The sequence below is a fragment of the Phoca vitulina genome, unplaced genomic scaffold (genome assembly GCF_004348235.1).
Source record: "Phoca vitulina isolate PV1807 unplaced genomic scaffold, GSC_HSeal_1.0 scaffold13, whole genome shotgun sequence".
Classification (NCBI taxonomy): Eukaryota; Metazoa; Chordata; class Mammalia; order Carnivora; family Phocidae; genus Phoca; species Phoca vitulina.
In genome coordinates, this window is record NW_022589716.1 from 16611065 (window position 1) to 16630590 (window position 19526).

Genomic DNA, 19526 nt, shown 5'->3' on the forward strand with positions numbered 1-19526 from the left:
ACAGATCCAATCAGCCTAGAGACCGCCGGCGTGGGGGGCAGTGGGGCATAATGCGGGGCTTCTTGCCCAGTGTCCTGTCCTCTAGCCAGGTACAAGAGACAGGCCTCTTACCCCTAGGGAAGCTGACTCTGGTCCCCCCCCGGGTGCCTTATCTTCTCCACATTCCTGGTAAGAGGCATAGGGGGCACTGGCTTAGGGGGTTGCCACAGGCCTGGAGTCAGCTTGCTCTGGGTTTGAATTCTGATGTCCACTGCTATTTTCCAAAGATGGGAATCATTTAAGATAATTTTAGGTGATCTTCATTGAATCTTGCTTAACTTACTCTCTTTTAATCCTTTTAAATAGGTCACACAGAGAGTCTCAGTTTGGTGCTGGAATTGAATGCCTCTGTAGGGTGGCTAGGCTCTCGTTCTAACAAAGAGAGAATGAATCTCAGTCCCAACAGCTATAGGCAAGCAAGTGTGCCCAGCTGGAATTCATCTGCATTGTTTTTCTTTTATCTTCATTTGCATGTTTCACTTCTAATCACAAGTAATACTCGTTTTTCACTGAGGTTCAGATATAAAGTTTAAAAGTGAACCAGGTAAATAATGAGCACACAATACCCTGGTGGGACACAAAGATGAAAAAAAAAAAGCCTGAGAAAATGGGAATGAGAGCGATTTGGGAAACACTATATTTGCCCAAGGTCATAGTATTTAGGCACGTGGTCATAGTGTGGAGGAAAGAGGGCAGGCAGCCAAGGGAGGCGTTAGCTCGGTCTAGAACAACTTATAAGCAGGGCAAAGTCAGTTGGTGCAAGTTCAGCCCCGTTTGGGTTCCTGCTGCCCAGCTGCAGTGTGGCTCGGGAGGCAGATGCCAGGGTAGGTGGCTTTAACAAGGCTGGAAAGGGAGTCAAGCAGGGAAGAGAGGGGTGGGCAAGCAGAACAGGTGAAGAAGGTTAAGGAGAACATTCAGAGGGCGCAAGGGGAGTTGGGATAGAATGGCAGTGCTGGCTGGAAAATCGAGCTCTTTTAGCAAAGGTAGGCTGTACAGACACTAAAAGAATGGTCTTTGGGGTGTGATTGCGTTCTCTCTCAGCTCCGTTCCCTGCAACTATTTACCTCGGAATAACATTTAGCATCACCGAGTCCCGGTTTTCTCATCCTCTGCAAGATGGGATCATAGAAGCTGTGTCTTCTACATTCAGTAATGCTGGCTATTGTTATCAATGCAAGCGCTGCAGGCTAGAGTCTCTACCCTTGTGCGTGTTGCAAATTGTGCAGTCTTGCTGAGCGAGCGACATCAGCATCTCAACACTGGCTCTGCCTAAGACTGACTTGCTGCTGAGGGTATAAATGGGGAGACTTGGAGAGGCCAAGTTTATCTGAACTTCAGATAAACAATGAATAATTCTTCAGGTCTAGGTATACTCAAATATTGTGACAGCCCTATCTATCTATTTATTTATTTATATTTATTTATTTGAGAGAGAGAGCATGAGTGGGGTGGGGGGCAGAGGGAGAAGCAGGCTCTCTGATGAGCAGGAAGCCCTATGTGGGGCCTGATCCTGGGAATCCGGGATCATGACGTGAGCCACCCAGGCGCCCCATGATAGCCCTATTTATTTGATGAAATTTTTAGAAGTACTGTGAACCCCTGAACATTGTATAAACATTTGGTGTGTAGATGCATTTTGAAAAGGAAGGAGAGGGGTCTCAAGAACCAGGTGGACCAACTTAATGATCATGTTTCCAGTAAAGAATGCTCCCTTCCTCCTTTGTCTGTAAGGGAAGTATATACAGTCCCTTTAAAGACATTAATTTTTAGAGAGGGGGTGGGGGGAGGGGCTGAAGGAGAAGGACAGAGAATCTCAAGCAGACTCCGTGCTGAGCACAGAGCCTGACACAGGGCTTGAGCTCACAACCCCGAGATCAGGACCTGAGCTGAAACCAAGGGTCGGACACTTGACTGACTGCACCACCCAGGTGCCCCTATGGTCCCTTTAGGGATGAGGATGCTCTTGGTGAAATCCTAGAACCCTCTGTTTAAATCCCTAGCCTCCAAGTTACTAGCTGTGCTATTTGGCAACACACGTCATCCCTCCTTTTCTTCATTCCCACATCTGACTGCTGAGAACACTGAAGGTGATTTGTTTGGTCTGTAACCAAAGACCTGTAAAGACAGATCTTAATGTTAACTAATTTAAAAACCCACAGGCACTGTGGCAATAGTTTGTACAGCAAGTTAGGATGACTATCTTTCTGGCAAGATTTACAAGGCAAGTTGATTCACCCGGAAGACAGGAGATATTAGGCCTCAAGGCAGGACAGAAGCAAAAACTGACAAAGCAAAGCAAAGCATATAGGAAACTTGGGTACTAAGTTTAAATCCTCTTAAAACGTCTAGAAAATGCATTCTAACACAGAATCCTACAATTCAGCAAGCCTCAGGAAAAGCCTAGAGCTTTCTCACCTCTATCGGAACGTACCCATTATATAAGAAACCCGGGCCGGGGGGAGGGGGACAAGCCTAGTAAGTTGAGTCTGAAGACCAGTGACTCCATTTGAATGGGACATTCCAAAATGACACACTGGCTTTCATAAGATGAATAGAAAGGGGTCTGCAGCTATGCCTAGGGGTCTTTGTTCTTAGGCAGACTAGCTTGATCCGGAGCAAGGAAGGAGGGAGGGAGGAAGGAAGAAATGAGAAGGTGAATAGTGGAAAAGGTTCAGAATAAATGATCAAAGACAGCTTCTGCTAGCACTGCACTGTATCCTTCAGGCAACTGGATGCAGAGCTGACAAACCGATGACATCTTCCAGTTTCATTCTCCAATAAAATGAGCATTCTAGAATGCAAGTGCCTGAACACTACAACATACTTGAACAATAATGGGGGAAAGGTAGTTGATACGGGGTCTTTAAGTAATCAGGATACTTTAAAACGGAGGGTGGGGGGAGAATGCCCAAGAAATGCACATATATTAAAAACTAACTAAAAGAGACGTCTATTTCAAAGTGAAAGCAGAATACAATGAATGTGTTTTCTACCTAAAAATCATGATCACTATGTGGTGGATACAATTTTATATAATTCAGTGCTACCAATATTCACTAATTGTGTTTTTAATTTGTGTCTGATCTACTTCAGCAGCTTATAATATAAACACAAGACCGCATGAAGCAGCCTATTCCAAAAAGGAAAAAGAAACTATTCAGGGGAGATGTGCTTTATCTGAGGTCCATGGAAAGAGGTTTATTAACAGGGCTGACAGATAAAATGCAGGACACATGGTATTTTTTAGCCTAGGGATGCCCCAATATTTCATGGCAACCCTATTTATTAGAACATTTCAGAAGATACATGAGGCCCTGGACATCACATAAAAATTTCTTGTATATACACATTTTGAAAAAGGAGACTGGCTATAGCTTTCTACCGGAATCTTAAATCTGTGATCTTCCAACAGTTAAACATTCACTAATGCAAAGAAATAATTCTATCATGTCTGACCTTTCCCTGTGGCCTTGAGCTTCCCAGCAGCCAAAACTAAAGGGAAACACAAAACCAGGGGTGTCTGGATGGCTCAGTTGGTTGAGCATCTGACTCTTGATTTCAGCTCAGGTCATGATCTCAGGGTTGTGAGATCGAGCCTCGCATCAGACTCAGTTGCGGAGTCTGCTTGAGATTCTCTCCCTCCCTCTGCCCCTCCTCTCTAAAATAAATAAATCTTAAAATTAAAAAAAAAAAAAAGGCTATTTAGCTGGGGAGAAGAGATCCAAGTGGAAGAAAGACTGATCTGGTCAGGAGGTCGTGAGCTGGCTCACAGCACCTTACAGCATAAGGTGGGAATCTGAGACTTGAGCTCTCGAAGGGTTTTGGCTTTTTAAATGATCAGGTTTGCACTGCAAAACTATCTTGGCCTGCTTGGTGAGGTCGGGCTGGAGAAGGGCAGGATGGTGACGTGAGGTGGACTGGAAGGAAGCCAACAGACAGGAGAGTCCCGTAGAAGGTGGGTGGAGGCAGGGAGGCAAAGGAAACCCCTAGGTAGGAATCCGTGCCTTGAGGGTGGGGGTTTTCTCCACTCTGGCTTTCATGTCTTTGAACCCCCCTGCACCTGCTTGTCTGCATCCCCATCCTGGGCAGGGAGCCTCCTTCTGGGGCCCCATGGAAGGTGTGAGTGATGATGAAGTGCCCGGTGTTTACCTGCAGGGTCACTGAAAGTAGGCCCGCAGGGTTGCGGCTTCTGCTGCCATTTCCTCCTCGGACCTCCACAAGGTTGGGGAGTCCTCCTCCTCCTTGTCATGTTTCTGGAGCTTTGGAGAAAACAATGGAATAGGCTCATTAATGGGTCCTGGGGATCTCTGAACAAGTGTTGTGGGCTGAACACAATTTGCAAGTCAGAAGGTTGTGTGTCTTTTCATTGCACCGGTTGCCCAGATTTGAAAAATGGGGAGGTGTCATGTAAGAATTCACATTTCCAGCTTTTGTAATAAAATAACCAGATTAGGCTACTCTGTGGCCCATTCCATGCCTTGTCTTGTCTGTGGAGGTTGTGAGTGGGGGTCACAGACTGGGGAGCATCCTCCCATTTTCCATAATCCCCACCACTCTCTAATCTTAGGCTTGGCTGGCATCATTCATTTATTTCACTCACCAGACACTGAAGGCATGGAGTTGGCCGCCTACCCATGACCATTCCCCCAAGCTGGCGGTTTACCTACTTGTCTCTTTGGCTTAGTCTCTCTTCTATGAGCTCTGAGCCGTTTTGTTTAGTGAACCAAAATAACCCAAGCAAATCTGTGATGATAATAATACAGGAGCCATGAGCAATGAGTGAGAAATAAGAGCATATCCATTAAAAGAGACTTAAGGAGGCAAATTTTCCCCCTTAATCTACTATTGCAATTCAGTTTTATTAACTAGATTTGTTATTCCTATGTGGGCCTTTATCCATTGTAAAATGCTAAAGGTATAAATTCATAGGATGCGCAGTGTAGTATTTGGTAAGTCATTTGAAGAGATTGAGGTAAATGATTTAACAGCACCAATGATGGCTGGTATTTATGATACGAACGGGTAGTTTCTTTGATGCGTATCATTTCATTTAATCTGTACCATAATCTATACATAAGGCAGGCGATACTTGGCACCATCTTACCAAGGAAGAAATTGAGATCCAGGGAAGTTCCTTTGCTTGTCAAACTGACCACCCAGCTAGGCAGGGGCAGAAGTTGTTCCCAACAATTTTTGCCATTTTATCTATCCTAGAGGAACTGCCAGGCCACCAAAGAGTGGCCAGCTCCGTGCGCCAGGTGCATTCCCCCCAAAAGGCAGATCCTTTGAAAAATATCCTGCTGCCTCAGCAAAAAGTCTCTCCACTACCATAGTGGAGTCTCCTATCTTAGGCCCAAATCTCTGTAAATCTAACCCAGAGACACCCCATCCCCCACCCCACCCCCGCTCCACCCCCAACCGCGTGGCCCCTTGCAGCAGATGGAGAAATTTCCCCAGTAGTTCAGAGCAAACTTTGACACACAAGGCGAAACAGTGAAGGAACGACAGCCTGGCTCTCTAGCTGAGCTGTATTTCCACTTGGGGTAAGTTTGAGCCTAAATGAGGTTCATTAGCATATAACTGGGCCACAAATATGTTGATGAGGGTCATGGATCTTCTGTTCAAAATATGGCTGCCAGCACTCTGGTTTTACATTTTGCCACATAGATTTAATTCTCCTTAGTGGAAGAAAACCACATTAAGAAGTCATTTCCTTCCTTGTGGAGGCAGATATGACGCAGTTGCTACGGGCAAGGCAAACGGGACTGCTATTTGTCTACTCAAGAACTAATTTTCATTTGGATACTAGCTTTGGGTCTGTTATAAATCCATCTTGTAACAATTCAGTCGGATGACAAAGAACACTAATATACAGCCCGGAAAATATGGCTTCCCTCTTCTGGTGCTGCCATGGAAAAGGCACAGAAATCAAGCATCGAGTGGCTTCCTCACCACAGATCATACCAGATGAATCCAAATAATTTAGAGCCTGTGAGCGTTAATGCCTCCCTGGTTATTAGGCGACCGTCTGTTATTGTCATATGCCTTACAGATGGCAACGTTGTGCCGACACTTCAAAGTTGTTTATGCGAGGTAGGAAATAAATAAAACAAAAGCTAATCATATTTGCAAAGTTCTGTTGTATATGGTTTTTAAAATGTAGAGGTTTCCCTCCTGAAAGTCCCAGATGGAAGCGTGTGGCTTTCTTTGGAACAGCAGTGTTCAGTGCTGGCGCCCACTGGCATCACCTGGGGAACTGAAACAACAACAACAACAAAAAAACGCTATAGCCTGGGTCCATCCAGGGATTCTGATTTAATTTGTCTGGGGACGGCCTGAGTTTGGGGATTTTTTTCAAACTTCTCAGCTAATTCTAAGGTGCATTTCCTGTTGAGAAGCACTGCATTTGGGGGAAATGTATATGTGTATAGATAGAACCCATGTACAGAGAAATGCTACATTTGCCTTTAAGCCCATTGCTTGTCACCCTATCCACAGAGCAGAGGCTTTTCTTTGCAAACCCTGCTCTAGAACTGCTTTTCTTCTATTCTCATTCTATCAGAGTGTCTGGGCCATGGGCTTGTCCCAGCAACACTAGGATGCTGATTTAGTTCAGGAGCCTTTGAATGAATTTTCAGTCTCAGCAGAAATAGGGAGCCCAGGAACAACCCTGGTGAACAAGGCTTGTGTCTCAGGAGAGCCACCCAGGTGACTCGGAGATTAAACGTACTGTCGTTTGGAGTACATTTCTGCTTCCATGAGGCAACCCAAGAACCTGGTGGCTGCAAGTTATTGCAGGCTAGCAGAGATAAACTCTAAGGAACTCAAATGGTGGTTCATCCAGAAGGTGCTACATGCCTTGAGGAAGCTTTACTGGGGGGGTGTTCACTTCAGATGAACCCTCCAGATTAATTTAGGCTGCCCACAGGGAAAGGCAGTGACTACTTATTAATGCACAAGGTATTTATTCTGTTTCTGCAATGCTAAGGGGTAGCCTTGGTGTTAGAACACTGAAACAGATAGACCCCTTTACTGTCCTCAGGGCGCACCCAGGTAGGGAGAGTAGACACCAAAATGGTTAGTTATGAATGAGAGGGGCATTTCCAAATGAGAGGGCTGCTGCTGGGCAGGCACGACCTAGTTTGAAGAACTTTTGAGAGTCAACTTAGTTTGGTAAAGAAACAGAGTGCTATAATAAAAAGTTATGGGGGAGAGGGAGTTATCTAAGGAACATCCAGCAACCTCTCTCCAAGAAGATGAGGTTAGGCCCAGACTTTGACAATGAGACCTCTTTGTGCCTCAATTTCCCCCACTGTAAAAAGGGAGCAGTAACAGTTGTGAGTAGCGATGTGCTTGGCACATAGGAGTAGTCATAGCAACAGCAAACAACTATTATTAGGCTAGATACACTGTCCCCATGACAGTGACCACTGACCAACCCAGAGATGTTACGGCCGGGAGTAAAAGTGCCTTTCCTATCTTCATGGTTCCCAATGGTATGTGTCTTTTGGATCTTAAATACCCTGTAAAAGGATTAAGAGCTATGGTCAAAATTCAGGCCCATACTAACGAATCGACTGACACATTCAAGCCTGAGGAGGAAATTTAGCCCCTTCAGATTTAAAATGACTTACAATAATCCCTAACTCTCAGAGTTGTTGTAAGGAGTGAAAAAGGTATTAATGGAGGCTCCTCAGAGGTAAAGGTCAAGGTCCTAGAGTCAAAGCATGTGGTAATAGTCAAATGCAGTCACATTACCCTGGCAGCATGGCCACCAGAGTTAGGGAATAAAAATACTAAAACAAACGAAATGAGTGTCTCGTATATCTTATGCAGTACTTGGGACATACTCTTACTAATAAGTATCATTTGTTTGATATTGAAATTCAGACTTAACTAGACTTCTTCCTGTCTTTTATCTGGCAACTTAGTCCAGGAGACCCCTTTGAAAAAGACCACAGGAAGTACTTGGCTTGCTTTTGGGTTGTTCCCAAACCTGCCTAGCTGTGAATCCTGGAAAAGATGCAAGCTGTCCAAAGGAAGGACAGACTCAAGGCTAGCACTGGGTGCACCCTAAGGCTTATTATTGCAAGAAACAGAGTAAATCCCCGGCTCCCTTTAAATCTCATAGCTCATTGGTTTTCAGGCACGCACATTTTCCACATTTTTCACATCTCTGAAGTCAAAGTGTGTTCCACAATCAGGGGCATGTCATAATTTAATTGGCAGTGTTTTTCTTTGTTAGTAGTACATCAAAGAACAGTGTTTCCTCCAGGTGACTGTCTGGGATTCAACACACTACAGTGCTCCATCATCCCTCCTGATAATTATAGCACGGAAGTTAAATGGCCATGAAAATGCTCAGCACCGCAGCACATCCCTCTCCTTCTCTCCATGCAACAGTGAAACTGTTGAACAGTTGACGCTGTTTTCACAGGCACTTGGTTCTTTATAGGAAAAGTGCTCACCAAAGTTACAAAGTTTGCAAAAATTTGAACCAAAAAGTCTTTATTCACATTCAACACAGTAAAGTCTGTGATGGCTCCTGGAAGAGCATTCTATTTCTATACAGCTGTGAAAAGAGATTTAAAAAAAAAAAAATGTATCTGCAGTCATTCCACTTTATCTGCCTGAAAATGATTTTGGGGAAGGTAGTGTTAACAGGATTTCTGACTGAAGTACCGATAGGCGTCGATGTTGACATTCCGCTCCTTCCTGGGCATTGAGCATGCTATCGGGAGGTATGTGGGGTAGAGATTAATTCCCTGATGTAATGCTCAAACTGCCTTGGCTATTGACTTTTTTATAGCTCTGTAATGGAATACAGTAGGAAGAATGATTCACCATAATTTAAATGTTTTTCAGAATTCGGAACTAACCAGTAGTAAAATGCCAAATTGTCTTCAAAGGGTGGGGGTCCGGTGGGAGAAACAATTTCATACTGCTTCTTAAAGAAGCAAGTGGCTGCATTTGAACTTGGGTGTTGTTATAAAGTACATTAATGTATGTCATTGTTACTGGTTTTGTAAAACAACATAAAGAGCAGAAAGCTTAAACTATTTCTTATGGGTTGATGGCTCTGTTCAGACAGGTGCTTATATAAAGTCTTGAAAGGGAAATAATATCAAGGAATAGGGAAGTAAATCCATAATTTTGTTCAGATCTGATTCTCTGCCTCTACTTTCAGTTTAGCCAACAAGCATTTGTTGAGCACATGATATATTCCAGGCACTGTTCTAGGTCTTATGCCATAAAGATGAAGAAGCCAAAAATCTGTGCCTCCTGGGGACTCACCACCTTACAGGGCAGACCGATTTATACATATGTACTATAATACAAGTCAGTCTGGTACAAGGACTGCACTGGGCTACAAGTTCTATCATCGTGCTCTCAGAATATCTGAGGAGGGAGAGTAATTCTTCCCAGAGTGGGATCTTGGGTTGACTTTACAAAGTTAGGATTTGCACTGGGCTTAAACGATGGTGATGGGAGTTTAAGGACAAGGTTATTCTGGGCAATGGAAACAGCTTCAGCAGATACATGATGTGTGTGCCAGAAATCCTGCAACTTATGTCACGACCGGCTTCACCAACTGCGTGCATGCCTCTTTCCCAAAGAGTCCTGACGTGGGCATGCCTGACCATCTATCAGAGCGGTCAAGAGAACTGAAATTTAGTTGCCATGTTGACAAGTCTTAACATCTCATGGTTTAAAGAGGGGTAAGACATCTCAATGGCCCAGAAGATGGCCTCTAGTCTATGATCCAAAGCCACAAACAGTTTTGAATCCTACTGAAAGTTACTGCATTTTCAGTCTTCTTTCAGTCCCTCTGATTAATCAAAAAGAAAGTCTCAGTGCTACCATGTCCTTAACATGGGATCAGCATGACCTCTAAGGACACAGAGGAGCCATCCAGACTCTAGCTGGAATTTAATAAGATTGTTTTGTTTAGATCACATTTATTTTGAGGGTTATCTCCTATTTATGATGTTGTCTCAAATTTCCTTTTAAAGTAAATTTATTTAAGGTAAAGCATCGATTTAGAAAATAGATGAAGTAAAACAGTGTCAGAAATACAGGATTAAATGTGGCATTAACCTTGAAAGGTGGTCCAGAGGTGGGAAGTTCAGCTGAGGGGAGGGAAGTCACTGAAAATGTGAGACTAACGCGTGGGCCTTCTAGAATGGTTGTTTCTATTAGGCTAAACTGGAGAAGGCTTCAGAATTTTGTTTTAACAGATCTTGAAAGTCAAAATAATATTATAGGAGCTCTCAAGAACAACCAGTGCCTCGAGATCTGTAGGGATAGTAGAATGGTGGGGAGGGGGTTTGGGAGGAAGACCTCCCTGAAGAAGTGCTGGTTAAGCTGTGATGTGAACAATGGCTACAAATCCCTGAAGCAAAGAGGAGGGAAAAAGGGTATTTCACGCAGAGGGAGCAGAAGTGCAGAGCACGGAGGAAAAAGGAATCTTGGTTGAGTGACTAGAAAAGCAAGGGACATGGTAGATCAGTTGTAGCCTTTGGGGATGGCTGAGAAATGTGGATTTTATTTTTGGTGCAAAGAAGACATTAAAGGGTTGGAAGCAGGGAAGTTAAAAGCTTAGAATAATTTTTTGTAGAGTGGCTTGGCTGGAGAATGAGTTAGAGATTCTGGCTCCAGCAGCAGCCAGACCAGAAACGATGGGAGCTGGGCAGGCATGGACATGGATGAGAGAGGGGACGGAGGGGAGCTCGGCTGCCCCATGCACCAGTGTGGTGGTGACTTGGTGGCAACGTGTGCAGTTAGAGACGGGGGCTCAGTGCCTCCCTGGAGCAGGCGGACCTTTCTCTGACAGCTTCCTTCTGGGCCCTTTGTAAAGCACACGGGATGCTGGCTCTCCTGCTCATAGCTGCTCTGAACCAGTATGAAAATCACTCCTGTCCTGCCCAGTATGAGCCTCTCCTCAGTCACACGCTTCCCAAACTCCCCAAGAAGCCTTCCTGGACCATTTAGATCAACTTGAGTTATATTTCATGATTCTGGATGTTGCCTCCCTCTGTCACACACACAGCCAGCATCCTGTGAGCACACGTTTCCTCCCCAAAACACCAAACACGATTTCTCTACGTGCTGGTTCTTGAGCAGATGGTCACCCACTTAGGCCTTTCTTGGTGTCCTAATGAATCCCCTCTTGCTTTCATTTGATGCAAAATAATAATAAGTCTGTGCTGCCAACCTTGGGCAACCACTTGGGTTTTCTTAGAAACCTGAGGTTCTTCCAATATTTCTTTGTGCAAAAATATGTTAACTGCTTCCCTTCTCTCTATGAGCTGGAACCCTGGACTGATGGCCACATGGTGAGACCTCTAAGTGCAACCAAGTGACCGCTGGTTCCCTCTTATTCACTGTGAAGTTTCCAAAGCCCTATTTATTGCCCTGATGGAGAGAAATCCAGGTAATAAACAGAGCATTCATCATTTCATTTGTTGCCCAAGCTTTGACTTAAGCCTAACTCGCTTGAGTTAAAGCAAAAGTTTTTTTGTTTTTGGTTTTTGGTTTTATTTTGTTTTGTTTTTAGTGCTGCCAATGAGGCCAAAATGCTGAAATAAGCTCTTATATTAATTAATGGCATCCTACTTTCAAGGGGTATAGACTATTGATGTTTAAGAATTTGTAACCCCCAAAAGTATTTATTAACTAAAAAATCACAGCACTGGAAAATAATTATGCCAAACCACTGTACTATAACAGAACCCAATTGCTTATCTAATTATACATTAAAGTATCACATTGTCAAGCCGATTGCCAAAGCAGCAAATGAGACTTTGCCAGCGTCACAATTTGGACCAGCTATTACTCAATTGACTGTACTGTGAATGGTCTTCAGAGTATCCCAGGCACCCTATAACACCTGTACAAACCAGGGTGGGCAGTCAGGTTTGGTGAAGTACATGCCTGCTATCATAAAATTGCTTTAATTGGTTAGACATTGTAATTTGTAGTTCTCCATCAGAAACTTGTTAGGAGCAGCTCAGCAAAGGGAGAGTTCAGCTCCTGGTCTTATGTGGTTGATTTCAATGGAAACAACAAAGTAGTCTCTTCCTGTCAGAGGCGCAATCAGTAAGGCTAACCCGAAATGTATATTTGAGAAAGGTGACCCCAGACAGGGCCTCCTGGATCTGCCATCCTGCCTCCTGGCCAGCCACCATTTAGAACTTTCTTACAACATGGCATCAGGGCAGTCAAGGAACAGGGCTCAGGAACTGGACCTTGAGGGGCTGCTGGGGGTGTTGATATGGGAGTCATTACATTCAAGAATCATTAGCATAGAGTAAAATACAAACCCGACTTACTTATTTTTAGGACACCCCAGGGCTAAAATCTTCCTCAGAACTTACCACAGTGAGCCTCATGTTCCCAAGGAATGAGAGTGATTCTGCCTCAGTCTGGCTAGGAATTTCAGATGAAAATCCCATGAGGGCAGAAGTGATCACTACTGCCCTCATGTAGTGATTACCAAGGCTCGGTATTGAAATCAATTGCGCTCACCCAACAGTTCTTGGTATTTCCGTTATAATAAGCCCTCAACAATAGTTAATTTGGTAGAAAGCCTCCTGTCCAGTTCTCATGTGTATGATAGAAATCACCAAATTATAGTAACAGCCATGGGTGCCTCCTTACTGGGTCTGACACCGAGTATGTTTTCAAGAAGCATTGGTTAAGGTTGCTTTCCCTCCCAACTTAGTGGCTATATAAGTTCATCATTCCCATTTTATGGATGAAACATTTAAGTCTCCTAGACACTTGAATCACTCAACCAACATCCCATGGCTAACGGGGAACAGTAGTTGTTTGGATCAGAAATATGATTTGTGGGCTCCTAGTGCACTCTTGGATCCATTCTGTAAATTCTTGGCAACTTTCCTGTGGTTAACATTTTTGAGAGCACAGATGATAGAGCAGCCCAGAGAAGAAAACTGAAGTTGCAAACAGAGATCTACCTCCAATCTGGGATCAGGCTGGGGAGCCTCCTCTGAGGCGGCAGTTGCAGCTCAGGCAAGTTTTCAGTAAATAATTGCTGCTCCCTGACACCTCACCCCAGGCTCTATCATATAGGAGCTTTACTGGCTTTTTAAATGGGTAGGAAATTGGTGAAGCAACAGGGACTAGAGATTTCTACCAGTTTTATTTCCTCAGGCCTCCTGTTTCTAGAAACATGCTCACCGAGAAATGAAATGAAACTCCTTCTGAAAGGGAGTTTTGTGATGGAGCAAACTTCGGAAAAGGAAGCATTTATTCAAAAAGCAATTTCCTAAAAAAAAAAAAAAAAAAAAAGCAATTTCTTTGGCCAGCCATGTTCCGTAGCCTTCCCCCCACCATGTCTTGGATATTGGTGTTTGAGCGAGAGTGTTCTCCTTTATTCCCAGAGTGATGTCAACTTTGGTACTCAGAATGAGCAAAGAGAACAGGCAAGGGGCCAATTTTCTGGTTTCTTTTGAGTCTCCTGAACGTTTGTTTCATATTTGCTCCTGCTACAATATGGCTTCTTTTTCTAAAGTCCCCTTACAGAATCTTTAGAAGCACAGCCCAGGCAAGAGAGCTCTCCTTGAGGAGACCCACGTGGAGCATCTGTACTGCAAGAAGCTAAGCAAACACACAACCAGAAACACACCACCGTAGACATGGCCTCAGAATCCTGTTCATCACAATGTTGCAGGCAGCAACACTAAGCCCTCAAGATAAAACCCATCTGGAGGAACCAAAGGAGGTGTGTGTGGGGTGGCAGTTGTACAGTCCAGGTCCTCCAAGCATTGGAAGCTCAATTCTCTGCAGAACTCTTTCAATTATTCAACAAAAAATAGTAGTATGTCTACCCCATTGCATTACACTGTGCAGTGGTGAGCAAGCTGGACAAGGTTTAGTGCCCTTGAGAGGCTTACATTTGAGGAGAAAAGACAGACAATGAGGAAGTAATCAAATTGGTTACTACCATTCTAGGGAATAACAGAAGTACATTAGACAGTGCAAGCAGGGTAGACAGCTCTGAGGAGGTGACAAGGAGGCTGAGAGGGATCAGCAATGCTCAGACCAAGAGGAAGGACAGAGGTATCTGTGTGGTCTGTGCACTGGCTGAAGACCAGTGATGGGAGCAGAATGAGGAAGTGCCCAAAGAGGGGGCCAATCCACTTCCCTTTAGTACTAGAAGCACAAGTGCTAGCCGAGGGATTGGATGATTCCGTCACATCACCCTTGTTGGGCACCTACTTTTTGCTGGGCTCAGAAGAATATTAATCAAGTGAAGATGTAGTAAGTCCAGACTCCATGAGCTGAAGGTGGAGAGGCTAGCCGGACCAGCTGGGCCCAGGTTTCCCTCTGAGATAGGGCAGTGCCACTTTGCAGCTTGAGTTTTGCTTACTGGGCCTCTACCCCACCTTAATACCAGGCCCTCCTGCTAGGGAATTTTCCATAGAAAAGCAAGCGAGTGGCAAGCTATTTGCACAAGTGGTTACCACCACAGAGCAGCAAGGACACAGGCTGACCTCGCAAGCTGCTTTCTGAACGTTCACCGTATGTTTGGCAGAGCTAAAAGGGCTACCCAACACCATCTGGCCAGGTGCCTGGCACCGGGACCCCCATGTTGGCTGATGAAAAGTGACGAACATAAAATCTATATTCCAAGGGTATGTACCACTCCCCAGGATTGGTCATGAATTTCTTCTTTTTACAAGATAATCATTCTGCCTCTGGTTACGAAGCCACACCCATTGAAAGTAACATGTCCTCTGTTATTCACAAACCCATTCACTTCTGATGGAGCTCTGCCAATGCCCTTCAAAGCCTGGCCGGGTGAGTTGCACAAATAAATTAGGAGCCAAGCTTTCCCGAATGCCTTTCTCTCTTTCATTTAAAAACCTCTTTTAATGAAGACATAAAGCCTTGGATGCAGCTGAAACGCTAAGCTTACCATGCGTGACAGCAGATCTTTGTCACAAAGGATTTCAAACGCCTTTAAAAGAAAAAAACAGAATACTTGAAAGAAACTGAGATTTCCTTGTTATAGCCTCTCATTTTATTTCCCCAAAAGTGACCATAATCCAGAAATCAGCACAGAAAACAGATGTAAGCCAACTGTAAACATACACACATACAGCTTCACCACAGTGAACACTTAAAATGCAATGTCAGGCTTGGGATTATTTGGAAGCATCAGGCTAGAAAAGAGATACCTTTACCTTTTTCAGCTTCCTACTCTGCATCTAACCTCTCATTTATTTATTACTGAGATGCTCAAGAGGCACTATAGAAAGGGCCAAGCCTAAGATTTATACTTATATTTACTGATACACTATTTATATAAATTATATATGAAAATCCAGGTTTGACTCATATATATATGTATATGTGTGTGTGTGTGTGTGTGTGTGTGTGTGTATAATTAAGTGTATATATATATGGCTTGATTTTAAAATGTCATTGTTGGGAGTTATAACTTCATGAATGAAAAACCCATAAAAATCTTTTAAGAGTCCTAATCTTTTAATTAATCTCACCTCAGTGCTGCTCAGGGGTTTAAAGGAGTTTGGTCACTTTTTAAAGGATAAAAGACCAAAATGTTTTAAAGTAGCTCCTTAAAATTTCAGGTATCTGTTTAAAGTCCCAGAAACAAATATTTGAGAAATGCTTGTTCCTAGAATCAGGGTCTGAAACCAGTATTTACAGTTCTCCAGTCCAAACATCCAAGAGGTACTCGTGCACTGCTTGAGATCTTACCCCACCCTGAGACAACGGGACCCCTGACCAACAGGCGGTGCCAGGAAGCCATCTGCCCTCACCTAAGTCTGACTCTCCCTTCCCCAACCTCTACGTATATATCTTAGCTTCAGCTCTGAGGATCACGCAGCATGAGATCAAGTTCACATACAAATAACACTTTCAAATGTTGATGCATTTGAGCTACACTTAAATCTGGCAATTCTGTGGCCTAGAGAGAATATGGACCCTCGGGATCCCTCTGGCGGTGCAGGTAAGAGGATGTATTGAAGCACCCTCTTTGGGAAATGGTTTGGCATGATCTCCTAAAGCTGACATTCGCAACACCCTGTGCCCTGCCAATACTACACCCAGGTATATACCTGAGAGAAAATTTTTTCACATATATGAGAATGCTCAAAGCAGCCGTAATTAAAAGAGCAAAAACCTGGAAGTGACCAATGTTCTTCAGAAAGTAGATGAATAAACTCTGATACACTCACATATCAAAAGAATTGTGTGAAAGAGACAATTAGTCCATACAGACAGATCTTAACATATAATGAAGGAAAAATAATTTCTAGAAGATAATATACTCAGGATGATTTTTTATAAAGTTAAAAAACAACTTAAAAATCTATCCTTTTAAAAAATGCATAGAGATGCCTAAAAGTATGTAAAAAGAAGTGAAGCAGGACACCTGGGTGGCTCAGTCGGTTAAGCGTTTGCCTTCGGCTCAGGTCGTGATCCCAGGGTCCTGGGATCGAGTCTTGCATCGGGCTCCCTGCTCAGCGGGGAGCCTGCTTCTCCCTCTGCCTGCCGTTCCCCCACTTGTGCTCTCTCTCTGACAAATAAATAAATTAAAAAAAAAAAGAAGTGAAGCAATGGGACCACGAGATTCAGGGTGATGGATAACTCTGTGGGGGGAAAGGTGGGGTGTGGGCTCATCATATGGTTAGGTGCAGAATATCAAAATCGTAGCTTTTGTGCTGAGTGATGGGCTTGTAGATACCCAATTAGTCATTCAGTATAACTACATCAAAGCAGGCCATGAATGAAAACAAACATGGTCATCCTTGGGCAACATGTAGTTTACAGCATAGGATGACCGCAATTTCCCTCCCCATGGAAATCCAGCTCCCATTCAGAGAAACTCCGTAAGAATTACAACATGGTAGCATTTGCTATGTAAGAGCACTGAAGTTATTAATTGAATTCCAGATGTCTGAAATTGATGTATCCCTTCACTGAATCCCCCCTAGGATCTATTTTGGGTATAACACTTCACACAGGATGCTGTTCTTAATTAAAACTGCTCTGCCTTAAGAGCTTTATGTCTGTGAGATAGTCATCCAAACATTCTCCTCTCCATAAATTTCCTCTGATGTCCTATTTCCGAAGCAAAAGTAATACTCGCCTGGATCTTAATAAACATGTCTGCAGTGGTAATATAAATTTCACATGCTTTCTACATTTCATTATCTCTTTTAGTCCTTTTCTTCATGCTGATTCTCAGACCAAGACTGTACAGGAAGGGCTTTGCAGCCCGATGCTGTCTCTGTTTCCCACGTTGGGGGCAACAAGCAGTAAGCTGATTGCTATTTGGGTAGGAAACACAGACAAGATGTTGAAAAAAGCCATTAATTTCCAAGCTATTTTGCTCTTCTCCCTCTTTAATGTTTGATTTTGGCAATAATGGTCTAGTTCGTTGACATTAGATTGAAGCCTAGTAGCCAAGTTATCAGTCCAAGATCTGTGAGTGTTCCTACATGGTTACTCAGACTATGTCTACCAGATGCCAAAATTTAAAATTCAAAAATACTAAATATCTGGCATTCCAGAAGCAAAACAAAAACAAAAAACAAAACCCCTGCTGATTGACTGCTCTTTCACTTTGCAAGTAGTTATTTGGGGCTTGGGTAGAGAGAGGACTCATCTGCTTATTAAGGGAGTCAGATTCAGGACTTAATCCTCCAGCCAAATGACAACTAAATCACAAGGAACAAATACTGTTCTGTGGAAAATGGACCCCTGGCCAAAGGAAAGATGCTCTCGGTCCAATGCCAGGGAACTTCTGCTCTAGGGAAGTGAAAACATCAAAGGAAGGGAGCCCAAGAACAATGATGGCATAATCACATTGTTGTTACTAATGGATTTTTACTGAGCATGCGCTAAGTGCCAGGTACCAAGTGTTGGTACAGAGACAATTGCATTTAACCCTTATTGAATAGCCCTGGCGCTGTCTTCTCCATTTTCAGGTTAGGAAGTTGAGATCAGAGATGTGACCTTATAGCTCACAGGTGGCTGGGACTCCAGGGCCCACTCCCTAAAGCTGCATGCCCTCTCTCATAGAACAGCATCCAAGTCTGCTAAACAATGGGGACTCAGTTCAGGTGTCTAAATTAAAGCACTTCTGCATGCAGAATCTCATTGGATCAACTTTGGGGTAGGTAGAGGCATAATATTCTTGTCCCCATTTTACAGAATAGGAAACAAAGACCCGGGGAGATTAAGTGAGCTGTGGGTATCTTTTCTGTAGTCTTAGACTAAAAGCCTTGGCATGTTTCTCTACTAAAAATGAGCCTCGAAGAAATCTAATAGGAGTGTCCCGAATCTAGATTTTGAAGCAGAACAGCACAGTGGGAGGACCAGATATTAGGGCCTCTCTTACTTAAAAAGTATAAATTAAATTCTAGATAGTGGCCCAGGGCAGTCTCTGAACCCTTGCTATCAAACGTTCTCGTCCTGAGTTATTGGCCTTTGACATGGCTTTCTTGGCATGATAGGCCCTTATTTACCATGTCACTCCCTCTCTCAACCCTTTGCAGCCTCTGTGCCTACCCTGTTTAAGCAGGAGTGGCTCTTTCAACAACCTGCCTTGTTTTACCACCAGCACATACTATTCTCTGCAAGGAAGACCTTCCTGCCCCTGCTCTCCCAAGGCTGTACCAGGTGGCCCCTTGATGTGTTCCGTTTCAGGACATGTACTGTGTTGTAAATATCTTACCCACTAAATTATAGGTCCTATGAGGGCAAAACCATGTCTATTAGCAATATTCAATCTTTCCTTAACCTTCAAAAGAACGTCACATGGTTCAATCTAACACCTTAGCAAAGACCTTACAAAACCAGAGCTAGGTACACAATAGGTGTTCACTAAATACTTTTTGCTCAAATCAACCAACCATAACAGATACTCAGGAGGGTGACACAGGTATTGCCACCCTCAGTCCTCAAAGAAGGGTTTGATGATGTTCTCCCAACCAAATATTATAATACTAATGCAGGAAGAGACACACTGTAAGAATGATACAGAACAAAAAAGATTTCTTGGTAGCCCTCATCAATCTGAAATTTAACCATACTTAACTTAATCAAAAAAATTTTGTGATACAGTAAACTTATGGTGAACCTGAGTAGACAGCCAAATGTTGGGGGTCCTTAGTCTTTGCTCATGGATCCCCAGTGGCATCATCTTCCCTCTTTCAAAAATAATGAGAGAAAGCCAAACAGCAAAGAGAAGGGCAAATGAAAGGTATGTTTATGCCTGCACAGAGGGCAGCATCGTACCTTTCTCTGTGACCTATAATGAATGACAATTTCCTTGTTTCAGAGCCTGGAAAATCACCAAGGAAGCGGACCTCTGTTGTCTGACACCTAATCATCCTTTGAAGGAGAAGCTTGAGAGAAATGGAAAGAACACAGTAGAGAAGAGGCTGTGGTCTGGAGTATGCTCTGGGTGGTCAGCGAGTACGCGT

General features: G+C 43.6%; 1 protein-coding gene across 1 annotated transcript in view; it reads right to left on the minus strand.

The window, feature by feature from the left end:
* Positions 1–19526, minus strand: part of FHIT (fragile histidine triad diadenosine triphosphatase) — a 1435811-nt gene that overhangs the window by 21119 nt on the left and 1395166 nt on the right. The window contains exon 9 of the mRNA XM_032411650.1: positions 4189–4298. Coding sequence (XP_032267541.1) covers positions 4197–4298 — 102 coding nt within the window. The 3' untranslated portion in view covers positions 4189–4196. The remainder of the gene's footprint in view (positions 1–4188; positions 4299–19526) is intronic.